At 38.0% G+C, this 13568-nt stretch overlaps 2 protein-coding genes across 2 annotated transcripts; one reads left to right on the top strand and one right to left on the bottom strand.

Moving 5' to 3' along the window:
• Positions 1-941: 941 nt before the first annotated feature.
• LOC136203196 (cyclin-dependent kinase F-1) lies at positions 942-3551 on the top strand. The gene is made up of 2 exons (XM_065994288.1): positions 942-1609; positions 2459-3551. The coding sequence occupies exons 1-2, from the start codon at positions 1103-1105 to the stop codon at positions 3392-3394; spliced, it is 1443 nt and encodes a 480-aa protein (XP_065850360.1). The 5' UTR covers positions 942-1102; the 3' UTR covers positions 3395-3551.
• An 822-nt stretch (positions 3552-4373) lies between these two features.
• LOC136202879 (probable plastidic glucose transporter 2) lies at positions 4374-11035 on the bottom strand. Its single transcript, XM_065993837.1, has 15 exons — positions 10758-11035; positions 10511-10580; positions 9926-10028; positions 9407-9515; positions 9230-9297; positions 8998-9130; positions 8258-8357; positions 8047-8159; positions 7881-7974; positions 7053-7206; positions 6839-6982; positions 6682-6755; positions 5691-5782; positions 5099-5213; positions 4374-4949 (listed from the first exon to the last, which is right to left on the bottom strand). Exons 2-15 carry the CDS (start codon positions 10529-10531, stop codon positions 4767-4769), a joined length of 1503 nt encoding a protein of 500 aa, XP_065849909.1. The 5' UTR covers positions 10532-10580; positions 10758-11035; the 3' UTR covers positions 4374-4766.
• Between the last annotated feature and the right edge of the window lie 2533 nt (positions 11036-13568).

The following is a 13568-nucleotide window of genomic DNA, read 5'->3' as shown; positions in this document are numbered from 1 at the left end:
ACTTAATTTTCAGTTTTATCAAACGGCACCTTAGATCCATGGTTAAAGAATCAGATCCAAAGAATAAAATTCACTACTGATTAATGGTGTTAGAGAGAGAAAGGGGAGTTAGAGAGAGATGTACTTTAGGAAGAGAAATTGATCCACGGAAAAGAAGGGTAAAATTGGTATCTCACGTTTTAGAAGGAAAATGAGAGAGAACAGGTCACAAATGATGGTCAATGGTCACCGTGGCCATCAATATAACAAAATATAAGCTTCAATGATATACCGGGAAGAATTTAAGTTCAGTAGCCACAATATGTAAATAGATATAGTTCAGTGGCCATGGGTGTAATTTACCCCATGACTGAAACATAGTGAACTCATTGCATAGGAGAATAGACTTATTATCATGGCATTACACTTATTTGGATAATCAAAAGTTTTAAAGTTCCCATAAAAAAAAAAATTAAAGCTTTAAAGTTAATTAGAATCATAAATTATTAAAATTATCAATCAGGTCTCTGAATTAATAAAAAATCATTGATGAGTCTCAATCCTATCCTAAAATTAGAAACTGTTACCATTTGATATAGACTGTAATAATCTATCTATGTGTTGGTTCAAAATGGATTTAGGCAAGAGAGTCTAAAACTATTCAACCGACTGATTTTCTATGAGGCCTCAATTGATAATTTTTGTTTAGAATAATGACTCAATTGATGACTTTTTGTTAGTTCAAGAACTTGATTGATAACTTTGATAGTTTAAGGTCCTAATTGACTTTGAAGTCTTAATTTAAGGAGCTAAATGGATATTATGCCTATCATCATTGTATCCCCACATGCTTAGCTAATGTTGTAGATTTTTTTTTTTTTCTCTAAATTAACATGAATGAAGACTTGGGTGTTTAATGCAATGTTGTTTGTTGGTCAAAAGAAATAAAAAAAAACAAAAAAAAGTGAAGAAAGAAAAAACAAAAACAAATGGTAATTAACTAAAGAAAAGTCCTTCAGTCATTTCCTATCAGCAGTGTCATTAATTGATTATCAGAAATATTAATCAGTCTGCAACCAGAGAACAAAGACTGGAGTCTACCGCCACCACTACACACCGGAATATGGACCAGTTGCCGCCATCTCCGCCTCCTCACGCTAAGAGCTGGAGCATACACACTCGACCCGAAATAATTGCAAAGTACGAAATCCAAGAGCGAGTAGGCTCTGGCGCCTACTCCGACGTCTATAAGGCCCGCCGGCTCTCCGACAACCTCATCGTCGCTCTCAAAGAAATCCACGACTACCAATCGGCGTTCCGGGAAATCGAGGCCTTACAAATCGTCCAGAATTGCCCTAACATCGTAGTTTTGCACGAGTACTTCTGGAGAGAGGACGAAGACGCTGTGTTAGTGTTGGAGTTCCTGAGGACGGATTTGGCAGCGGTGATTAAGGAAGGGAAGAAGAATGGAGGAATCGGAGTTAGTGCCGGGGAGATTAAGAGATGGATGATGCAGATATTGAGTGGACTCGATGCTTGTCATAGGAATATGGTTGTTCATCGGGATTTGAAACCTAGTAATTTATTAATTTCCGAAGACGGAATCCTGAAATTGGCTGATTTCGGTCAGGTAATGTGGGTTTTACCATGTTTATAATCTAATTTGTGTCTGATAAAAATAATTAGATCAGTGTTTGAGCTTAGATTCGAACTGCCAGTTGATGAATTGTGCTTAAGGAAATCCAAAAAGGAAACCAACAGATAAAAAAAACAAATCAAATCCCTTTCTGGATTTGATTTAATAGATGAGTTATGATTGAATTGATATAACTTCATGATACTCCTTTTTCCTTACTCTAAATACGAGCTAAATAACATTGCATTGGATGGTGAGAAATGTGTGTTCATATAGTAGTATGTTTGTAGGATCAGCAATACACTTCAATGGACCTCATGTTGTTAGGCTGCCAATTTCTGATATGACAATACCATTTATAGAGACAAATTTGCTGGACATGATTGCTATGATAACCCGTTTTGACACCCCTACATGTTGTGAAGTTCAAGTGAAAAGGACTATGGTCTCATCTTTTTAATTGAGAAATGAATATGCAATACATTGTCATTGAAAAAAGAAATAAAAAACTGAAACTTGTTAATGGTTGTTGTTTTGGGGTTTTCAATTTGAAGCTAGAGGTGAGAAAATCATGCCTTTCTAATGATTTTCATCAGTTGGGCTCGCTGAATTTTGTGTAAGGTAAGTCTTAAAACTTAAATGTTATCAATTCTTTGCTAATGAGCTGAGTGAACTAACTTAGATGCAGACTGGCCTTCTGGATAGCCATAGACTGAATATTTTTCATGTTGAATTATATTTGTTGATGTTCATGAGATTATGAGAATGTTGAGAGACTGCTGCTGTTAAGTGTTATTTATGTTCTTGCAAGCATGAGATGCTTAATTTTGATTCTATGACCAGGCAAGGATACTGATGGAGCCAGGATTTGTTTCTACTGCTATGGATGAGAACATCCAGCCGCATGAAGAGAACCCAGTTAACCAGCAAGAAGTTGTTCCTTCAGCTGAAAATGTTCCTCAGATCAACACCTCGCCCATAGAAGTGCAGAGTAATCTGGAGCAAGGTGTTGTAAAGGGATCTGAATCATTTAGGGAGAGTGGTGAATCCAAAACATATGATTACTTGGACGAAACAAGTTTCCGAGATGGGGATACATCTTGTCTTGCAACAGGCACAGCAAGTGATATGGGAGATGATTTCATGAGAAGTACTTATAATTATGAAACTGATGAAGTGGACAATGAAAGGTATGGTTTACTTACTTCATGCGTTGGAACTCGCTGGTTCAGGGCTCCCGAGCTTCTCTATGGATCCACTGACTATGGATTAGAGATCGACCTGTGGTCATTGGGGTGCATTTTTGCTGAACTTTTGACCCTTGAACCCCTTTTCCCAGGGACATCAGATATAGATCAACTCAGTAGAATCATCAACGTTCTCGGCAACTTAACCGAGCAAGTGTGGCCAGGCTGTTTGAAGCTTCCTGATTATGGAACAATTTCATTTGCTAAGGTAGAAAACCCGACTGGCGTAGAAGCCTGCCTTACAAACCATTCGCAGGATGAAATCGCCCTCGTGAAAAAGCTTGTTTCATATGACCCTGCTGCTAGAGCTACAGCAATGGAACTGCTCCGTGACGAGTACTTCAGCAAAGAACCTCTTCCAGTGCCCATCTCTGAGCTTCGTGTGCCTTTGTTAAACAGTGGGCAAGATGAGGATTCTCCTGGGCGGTATGACGACTATCCTGATAGAGATTCTGATTCCGATTTTGATGACTTTGGCGGCCCCATGAATATCAGAAGCACCAGTACTGGTTTCTCCATACAGTTTTCCTGAGATCAAAGATTAAAAGGACTCATTCTGTCATTCACTGACTCAACTATGCAAGCTATGGTGTCCTTGAGTCAGTCGGAAATCGTTGTTCCTTGTTAAAGTATCATTCTTTTGGAACACAATACTGATTTTTTTTTAATACTATTATGATTCTTATTCAGGTTCAAGTATTCAAATCTTTTTCATAAGGGTGTTAATTAATATCTAATATCAGTCCGGATTAAAGAAGGCTCTTGAGATTCTCCTCGTGGTTGAAATGCAAAAATTGAATTGAGTGAAACCTCACTTCCTATGAAATTATGTTTGCCTACTATTATGTCAGTGAAAAGAGACTTCTATCTCCTCTGAATTTTGTCGATTCAGATTGTCATATCATATGTGGATTATGGATCGTATTGGGCAGGCGGGTTAACTGTGTCATATGTCGATTATGGATCGTATCAGGCAGGCGGATCAACTGTGTCATATGACAACGGATCATATCAGGCTGGTCAGCCGGCATATCTCATAATAATTATGGATGGGGTATCAGGAGTTACCCCTGCTTCACACCATGTACTGCAGCTTGCTCATAAGCCTAATGGAGTTTAAGAGTAGATTGCACCCGAATTGCAACTTCTCCTTCAGCTGCTTCAAAAACTAACTTTGATTTTCCAGATGAGGATCTGCTTTTATGATTCAGTTCTTAGTTCGGTACATAAGTTCATTAGGTTTGGGTGGAAAACTTTCTGAATCGGTGACCCATCAAGAGTTCTATGTAACTCTGGTAAAATATAAATTTAATCCTAACCGTATATTATTAGCATTAGCATATTGTAAACAGAGCAATTTCAAACTCTATTAACAACAAATCTAACAGAAATCAATTTCTCATTAATTTAGTTTCACGGCTGTTATCCAATATGCAAATTTAACCCTATGGTTGAAAAGAAAAACAGATTTAGAATTTATATAAAATGGCACAATCGTGATCTAGCGCGTCTCAACTTGAAATAATAGGATGATATACGTGGTAGCATTAATCTCTTGAGTTCTGAAACAAACACAGTTTGTAATATGCCTAGTTGACACAGTTCTTTTCAATACATATTTGGGGAGTGAAATACATATATCCCAGTTCTAAGAATCAAATATTTGCCTAAGCGAGTAGATCTCTGTCCCATATAACTCCTCCACTCAAAGCACCTGCTTGATTACAGAGTTTGTTGCGAACCTCGCTTGTGCTGAATCTATGTTCTGGTTTTTCCCTGTGTACTGAACCACTACTGGAATCGGGTTCTCTCTCAGATGCTCGATAGAGGTGTTGAGCGAACAGTTTAACTTCTCCTCGCCGATATCTAATATGTAATGGGATGTACATGCAGGAAGAAAATCTCTATGATTGAGGGAGAAGAGCTATCTCGATTTCATTAAGCGTTTTTCCCTTTGTTTCCACGACATTCCTCTTCACGAAAACCACTGCCGTCATGCAAAATGCAGCAAAAATGGTATACAGAAGCTGTGATCCAAGTTGCTCCAGTAAACGCAAAAATAGCAAGCCCACGAAGAAATTAATCACCTGAAAGATACCATTTATAAAGGAGGTTTTGTAAGAACTAACAGTTCTCATCTCAAATGATGAAAATAAGAACGCCTCTGTATTACATTGTGGTTGGCGAAAAATGGTAAGCAATAGAATTTTGGAAGGAAAAAAGTAGAAGAGTTTACCCAGTGCACTGACATACACACAGCCATAGCTTTTGCCCTGATTCGACCAGGGAAGATTTCTGGTAAGAGGAGACCTGGAACTGGACCGGCTCCTAATGCAAAAGTGAGGACAAACCTGTACAGAAAAATTCTTAATTATGGGTTTCAATCCTCGCGCGGTGAATGCAAAATCTATGTTTGACATCTATTCCCGCAGTTAACAATTGCCCAAGTCAAAGTTTCATCCCAAGTGGCTGCAAAAAAGGGCAAGTTTGTGGCTGCTAAAATTAGAATTCTACACCTATTCCTATCTAAACACAGCTTGAATATGACAAAGGATGAGAACTACTAGCCACTAATCATCGTTCTTTTGGGAGGAAATGTAGTGCGGATTAACTGAAGTAAAAGAGAGAACTGCTCTGCAGCAAAAAGGTACTGATCATGCTGCAATTGAAGCGTTTGCTTTTTGGGTATTGAGCATAACAAACCCTCACTTATTATCCAGTAGAAGAGTAACAATTTGCATTTAGAGCCCATTGCGCACATGATAGTTTACAGTAAGAAAGAAAATAGAATTCATCTTTGTCATTTGTAATGAAATTTTTTTACTCACATCAGCATGCCACCTACAGATAGGTATAAAGCTCCAGCAGATCCGGTCATATAAGAACTTGATCCTGCAGCTTGAATGCACATGGACACTGCCTGCATAGGGAAAATTCACTTTATGAACTTCAGCCTGCTTAGATCAGTTAGGTGATCATAAGGATCTATTTAACCCATAAAAAGGGCGGCCCGGTGCACTACGCGTCCCCGCTGAGCGAGGGTCCGGGGAGGGGTCCCACCACAAGGGTGGACTGGGGGCAAGCCTTCCCCTGGCAATTTATTTGGCAAGAGGCCGCTCCTATTTAACCCATACATTGCAAAATAAAAAACAGAAAAGGAAGGTCCAACTGGAGTAAGAGCAGCACTAGTTATAGTTGTGGTTGCCTAAGCACATTTTTTACCAGCACCGGATCTTGTGATGCAGTCTCAAATGATCAATTCGAAGGAAGTAAAGAAAAAGAAAAATTTCAAATCCCTTGAGTGCTGCAAAAAGGTGCAGGTATCATTCTAGGTCCAATGAAGCCATGAAGAATGGACAAAGCCACATAAATTTGCAGCCAACAGTGAAAGAAGTTTGCAGGAAAACAATGGTAAATAAGATATGTAACCGAATGTCAAGATGCTATACAAACAATAAAAGTCCAACTCACACATCACAAACGAAGAGTAAGTATTACTAAGTTCCCTTTGCAGTAAAGCTATTACACAATAACATTCATCACTTGACTCTTGCTGCTTATCTTGCTTATTCAAGACCATACTGGTTTGAACAGAAATATCCAATTGTTTCCCCGACCGAAATAGCAATTTTTTACCTTTTCAGCGTAATCTATACTACATCACATGCAAAGTGCACTTTTCCTCTTTATGTGTATTTATATTCCATCACTTAAGAAGTACTTTTTCCTTTATCCCTTTGGACGAATACAATATCAATGTGTTTCAAAAAGACATTTACAATCAAACTAAGACAAATAATCTGGACTCGAAAAACTTACCATCCCAAAGAAGCTCCACAGCAGCAGCATTTTCCTTCCTAGTTTATCCATCAACAGCATTGCAGCAATGGATCCTGAGGGCAGTTGAATCATGGGTGAAAAAAAAAATTACAGTAACCAACATGCACAAGAAAACTAGTAGGGAAAGATATTGTACCTGATAGATTAGCAATTCCAACAAAGGCGTTGGCTAGGTCTGATGGCACTCCCACCCTTTTAAACACAGTTGAAGAGAAATAAAACACGGCGTTTATGCCAGAGAGCTGTTGTAAAGCAAATAGGGTTGACCCAATAAAAACAACTGCAAAACGAGTATGTGAAAAACAAAGCCTAAAGAAAACAAGGAAAGACGAGATAATAGAACTACCTACCTCTAAAATGGCGACCATAAAGTAATTCAGACAACTTCACAGTATCATTATCATCCCCTCTGTCTAATTTGGACAACTCTTGCATTGCAGATTCAACGTGTGCTGCACCTAAGAGCTTCTCAAATTCAGTTTCAGCTTCAGCAGTTCTTCCTTGCTGTATCATAAACTAACAAGTTAATCATCCACTTTCAACTTAACCACTACAGAAAATAATCATTCAAGTATATTTAATAATTGAATAATAAGTTTGGAGAGAGCAGTTTCATTATGGAAGGGGTTGCAGGACAAAACATTTGCAAGCTATGTTGCACAGACACTTCTCTTTAATAGCGTTTCTGCGTTCCGTGTCTGTGTCTGTTTTCATTTGAAGGCTATTTTATGAAAGTATGTTTTAGAAATATCGTTTCCCATGTCCGTTTCCGTGCAGCATAGTTTGCGAGAGACAGCAATAGCTGGATTTTTTTTTCAGAAAATGATATTCAAATTACATGAAAGACAACATTTGCAAGCTATGTTGCACAGACACTTCTCTTTAATAGCGTTTCTGCGTCCGTGTCTGTGTCCGTTTTCATTTGAAGGCTATTTTATGAAAGTATGTTTTAGAAATATCGTTTCCAGTGTCCGTTTCCGTGCAGCATAGTTTGCGAGAGACAGCAATAGCTGGATTTTTTTTTTCAGAAAATGATATTCAAATTACATGAAAGAAAAAATAAAAAAAAAAGAGTGGCGTAGCCTTAATTAGTAACTCAGTTAATCTTTGACAGCTAACACAAGAGACATCATTCAAGTACTATAAAACTCAAAGACAAAGATGCAATGGAATAAAACCTTGTATAACCAATGTGGACTCTCAGCACAAAACATCATTGCAAAAATAAGTAGTCCAGCAGGAATTGCAGATACCCAGAAACAGATTCGCCACCTGAAATATAACGGATCATGTACTAAGCAATCAGTACATTTTACTAGTTCTGTGAGATCAAGTATCTCTTACCAGCCTGCAATTTCTCTGACAGGTATTCCAATGAACAGAGCCCCCATAAGTCCAAGACAAGTAGCAATCTGGATGAAACTTCCATAAGTCCCCCTTATGAAAGCAGGAGAAACCTGTCCACATGAGCAAGGTTAACCAAAATAAGAAGTGGGGATATTTCCAGAGTGCTGTGCGCAAAGATTGTTCTGGTAAAAACTACTCAATTTTATACCTCAGTCACATAAAGAGAAGCAACAGGGGGGCCAAGGCCCATCCCTGTCCCAACTAACAACCTTCCAAGCAGCATACCAGCCAAAGTTGTTGACGTTGCACTGAAAACTCATCCAGATGGCAAAGTAAAATTAGATTTGAAAACATCACAGTGGGAGAGATAAGGTGCATGCTATAACAAAAGCAGAGAACAAATAAATTTCTGTACAAAGTACCAAGAGCTTATATGAAACCATTATAACAAATTACACACGTGTGACCTCAGGGCGAACAATGTCAGTCCAACAAAGTCTGAACAATTTGCAGATATGGATATAGGTGACGAACAAAGTATATTAATTTAAAATTCTCCTTCATTTAATTTTACTGTGACTTTTCTGGAGAAAATATATATATATATATATATCCAAGAATTATTTCTGAAGTAAGAAATGAAGCACAGAGAAACTCTCTATGTAGATATTCTATTGCAATTTTGAGATCATCCGTGAAAGTGAACAAGCAATGATCATTTCATTAATTGTGAGGTAATACCATAATAGGATATAGTCATGAACCATGATTTCCTCTGCATATGAAATATTAGTTCCGATTTTCTACCATAAAAGATCTTTTGCATATACATGATGAAGCTATGAACCCCCCAAAAAATCATATAATCCCCAAGGAAATAAAACACTAAAATGACATGCACGGTAAGAGTTATTTCGCAAGCATTTGGTTATGCAGTTTTAACATTACCTTACAGCCGCACCAATGACCATGGGCAGAGCACACAACTGAAAAGTCCTACGGCGGCCAAAGCCATCAGCAATTAAGCCACTGAACAAGGATCCAATGAAGGCACCACCCAAGCATGTGCTGACCACCAGGCCTTTTTTTGTAATTCATCATTAGTACAGGATTTCAATGAGATGAATTGAAAACAAAATGTAGAGAAAGCTAAAAATTAGAGACCAACATACTCTCTCACCTTCTGCTAAGGTGTTTCCATTGAATCCAAGATCTGAAGAGATGGTTTCAAGTGGTTCATTTACCACACTGTACAAGAAGCACACATCGAATTTATTATAGTCAACTAGTACATCAAAATCTACAAAAAGTGACACCATGAGCAGGAAGAAGCACAGTGGTAGGGAAGTGCACAAACCCAAGATGGTAACCAAATAAGAACGATGATATTGTTGCAACCAGCACATGTGGAAAAGAAAGCCGCCATGAAGGATTTGTGACATATGGATCCAGACTGTCCTGTAGAGCTAAAGAAGTATATAACAATTAAGAACTATCATCCCAAACATCTTCATATAAATTTGAGAACAAACCCAAGGCCGTGCTGCTTTAATTTTTAAAAACTAAAAACTATTCTGGATGAGTGGATTACAGGAAGGAGAGCAGAAATCCAAAATTGATAGTTTATACCACTGGCAGGAGAAAAAAAAAATATGCATCAAGTCCAGCAATCTGCCAGTGCTCAGATGTTTTCTCATGTAGAAACTAAAAAGCACAACCCGATAAGGTAATTGACGGCGAAGTACTTGAATAACAAAAATATAAGTTAAAATTCACTGAAGTTAAATCGGTGAAGTCCAAAAGATGGCTTTCAGAATCATGATGAACAAAATGTGCCAATAGACAAATTTAATTGGTAGATGAATACGAACCATACCTAAACTGTCTTCTACATCAACAATATTTGTATAATCTCTTGAAGTCATTCGCTTGTACAGAGAGCATGCTTCACGACGCCACATGCCAGGAAAGCCGCAAAGCTACGCTCCCAATCACCAAATTACAAGAATTTAGACAGCATGGTCACAGCCATTCTTTTTAAATAAATAAGAAAGAAAAAATCAAGCAATATAATATTGTTTTTCTAACATTCAGATATGAAGTTTCTGTAATCTCTCATTTATGATATTATTAATGCTAAAAATTAACAGATTTTGAAAGGATTTGCAGGTTTCACTCCTAAGACATGCATATTTCTTTTTCCAGCTTAAACTTTGCTCCATTTTTCTGTTTAGTAAAAAACTAAAGCTGAAGTAGTAATAAATTAAGAAAATGTTACTGATAAAAAAAAATTAAGGAAATAAAAAGAATATGAAACTTCACTGATCTCAAATTATTTGCATACTATCAGAACAAAATAAAATCGCAGAGATGAGCATCAACGATAACTCCACGCCATGAAACTAGAACTAGTTTCCATTAAAAAAAATGAATCAAAATACACCAAAGATCCGAAACCAACCATTCGAAGATACTGCAGCATCCAATTGATTATTGACGGTGAAGCTACCAGGAAAGCCGAGCTAACAAACCTGTATAAAATATAAACAATAAGTTAAACAGCAAGGGAATAGAAAAGCATAGAAATGAAATTACTCCTAGCAGGAGCAAAATTGAAACAGGCAAACAAAATCAATGTCAATGCAAACTTTATCAAATATGAAAATCCTCCACATTCGGAAGCACTCATCAAACAACGAACTCAATACCTCGAATATGTTCCGATCAAGAAAGAATTGGCGCAATTGAAAAACAGGAACGGTAGGAATAAAACCTCCCCTCTAGAATTTTCTGAAACGACCTAGATATGGGTGGAGAACAAAAGAAAGCATCTGCTATCGAACGCCGGGCGGTGGTTCAGTGAGTAAGAAGAGTTTTCTTCCGATACGATACGATACGATACGACGATGGAAACTTGGCAGCAGTCTTTGTACAGAGGAAATTGAGATGATGCACTTGTACCTGTCTCGCTTTGCGCCACGACAAACAGAATTATTATTCCCTCCTTTATGTAATGAATTAAAATGATTTATTTATAATTTTCAAAATCTTTTTTTAATAATTTTATCTTATAGTACTTCTTCAAATCCTACGAAGGGATAAGTTGGTATAATTTTAATATAATGAAAAAATTCATCTTATATCTAGCTTTTAATGTGATGTAATTTAAGTAGAAATGGTACTTTACGACTATTTTTGAAAACATTATTTACACGTGGATCAATATTACATTTGAATAAAGATTCACAAAAACTGTCCGATCTGAAGTAAGGATCGGAAGATTCTAATGGTACCTTCAAGCTATGTGGATTAATATCCATTATTACAGTGGAAAAATGAGAGCCTTTGGATTATAGGAGGCGGGTCTACAAAAGACAACTATTATATAATAGAGTTTGCCGCCTGACGTTATACCGGTCTGCAGGCCTTAAGACCAGCTAGACGAGACGCCTGCTATATGGCAGGGTGCACCACTTGACGTCATAACAGTTTGAAGGTTTCAGAACCAACCGAATATCGATATGTGTTCAGTGAGTCATTAAGACACACTCCCAAGATTGCGTCAATCACCCATCGGAGCTACTATATATAGATAAGGTGAGCATCCCTTAAAAGGTATGTAAATATCATAGTCACCAATATTCATATTGCTTTTAACCCTCCTTCGATATTTGCTAACTTAAGCATCGAATAAGGTTCGGTGGACGTTAGCCCCTCTTTGACCAGCACTTACCTCCTTTTCATGTTACTCGAGAAGGTCCTAGAAGACACATGTTGCACGACATCAATTGGTGCGATGAACGTGGACCAACATGTCCTCAAAGTAGGGGAAGTTGTCCATATAGATGATTTTGTGCCCGAGGAAGTTGTCCATGTACATGATGCGCCAAAAGAACAAGTGGATGAAGTGCAACCAAAAGGACAAGTTCAAGTGCAGGAAGTGCAAAAGGTAGAAGTCGTGCATTTATACATGTATAATGCGCTTAAATGCGACCAGTTATTGATGAAATTGTATCTCTGGGTCACATTTGAGTAGTAATACGCTCGAATGCGACAAGCTATCATCGTAAAGCTTGTCGCATTTGAGTAGTAACGCGCTCGAATACACTCAGTTATTTTGCGATATTGCTTATGTTCTTCCTTTTGAAGGTGGTTGCCATATAAGATAAAAGTCCAAGTAGGGGTAGAGGTACAGTTAGAGGTAGAGGGACTGGAAAAGGAGAAGATAAATGTCCAACTCGGGGTAGAGGTATTGGAAAAGGAGAAGATAAAGGTCCAACTCGGCGTGGAGGTGCAAGTAAAGGTAGAGGGAGAGTACGCGGACGAGGTAGACGGGTTCCTAAAGGGAGCAAGTACTTGAATTCTCCGTACACCAATCCATTAAAATACACTGATCCATTGGCCTTATATGGTGGCAAGTATGTTGACAGCTTTGAGGAAAGTCGAGTGATTTGTGATGTTGACGATCAGCGCCAACGAATAGATGCAAGTTTGGTAGGGGAGCTAGAAACGTGGACCAATGACCCTAAATCAAGCGAGGGAAGAGACGTGGTTGGTTTAGATGTACTCTGGCCGGATGGATCGTGGTTCAGTACCCTTTAGACTGATGGGAAGTATATCTTCAATGAGGTAACATTGATCCCTCCAATATTCCCTTTTCATTTGCAATTGTTGTCTTTTACTATGTTATTAAAGGTTTACTAAATCATTGTTATAGCACATCACTGCTTGGCTGTATTTACTAAGGCGACAGTCATTTGATACTGGGGTGAATGCGAACTGGACTACAGTTGATACTGATTTTGTTGGATTAATGAGCCAAGTCGTGTATGTGAAGGGGTTCAATGAACCAGGGTGGGAAAGTGAAAACTTTTTCACATTAAGAGTAAAAGGTGATGTAGATAATTTCATTCGCCCTTGGAACACAGTGAAAAGAGTGTTTATTCCGATCAACTACAAGCAAGAGCACTGGATCCTAGGAGTGTTAGAGTTGGATACCATGAACCTTCACATATATGACAGTCTTGTCTCCAACATGTCGGAGCAACCTTTGGATGAGTTTCTCAAAATGCCGTTAGAAGTCATTGTTAGAGTCATGAAGTTGAGCGGCTATTTTATAGATGGGCGTGAAAATGTGAGACAGATGATTACTTGGAATAGAGTTCCAACGGTGCCACAATAGATAACCGGATCAAATGACTGTGGTATATTCACTTGCATAAACGCACAATTCTTAAGTGGATTACGTGATCTACCGTACGATGACTCATATGTATATCCATACAACTCTATAGATGGTGCTTTTTCCGTTTGCGCCTTGCAGTTGAGTTGTTCCATGGGCGTTTGTTAGATTTCAAATGATATTGTAATATTATGTTTGTGTTATATATTATGTCCCTTTATGTATATTATGTTGTGTTATATTGTGTTATGTTTATGTCCCTTTATTGTGTTCTATTTATGTCCCTTCATACATATGTTGTCGCATTCACATTGGAATGCGACAATAATGCGACAAG

The sequence above is a fragment of the Euphorbia lathyris genome, chromosome 8, assembly GCF_963576675.1.
Source record: "Euphorbia lathyris chromosome 8, ddEupLath1.1, whole genome shotgun sequence".
Lineage (NCBI taxonomy): Eukaryota > Viridiplantae > Streptophyta > Magnoliopsida > Malpighiales > Euphorbiaceae > Euphorbia > Euphorbia lathyris.
This window is presented reverse-complemented; position numbering and strand designations above follow the sequence as displayed.

Excerpts from the sequence above, each read along its gene's own strand:
- LOC136202879 (XM_065993837.1), bottom strand. The coding sequence starts at position 10,531 with ATGCTGCAGTATCTTCGAATG. Across the intron at positions 10,029-10,510 it reads TGCTGCAGTATCTTCGAATG|CTTTGCGGCTTTCCTGGCAT; the intron begins GTTGGTTTCGGA and ends TTGGGAGCGTAG. Across the intron at positions 7,975-8,046 it reads GTCAGAGAAATTGCAGGCTG|GTGGCGAATCTGTTTCTGGG; the intron begins GTAAGAGATACT and ends GTTATATTTCAG.
- LOC136203196 (XM_065994288.1), top strand. The coding sequence starts at position 1,103 with ATGGACCAGTTGCCGCCATCTCCGCCTCCTCACGCTAAGAGCTGGAGC. Across the intron at positions 1,610-2,458 it reads AATTGGCTGATTTCGGTCAG|GCAAGGATACTGATGGAGCC; the intron begins GTAATGTGGGTT and ends TTCTATGACCAG.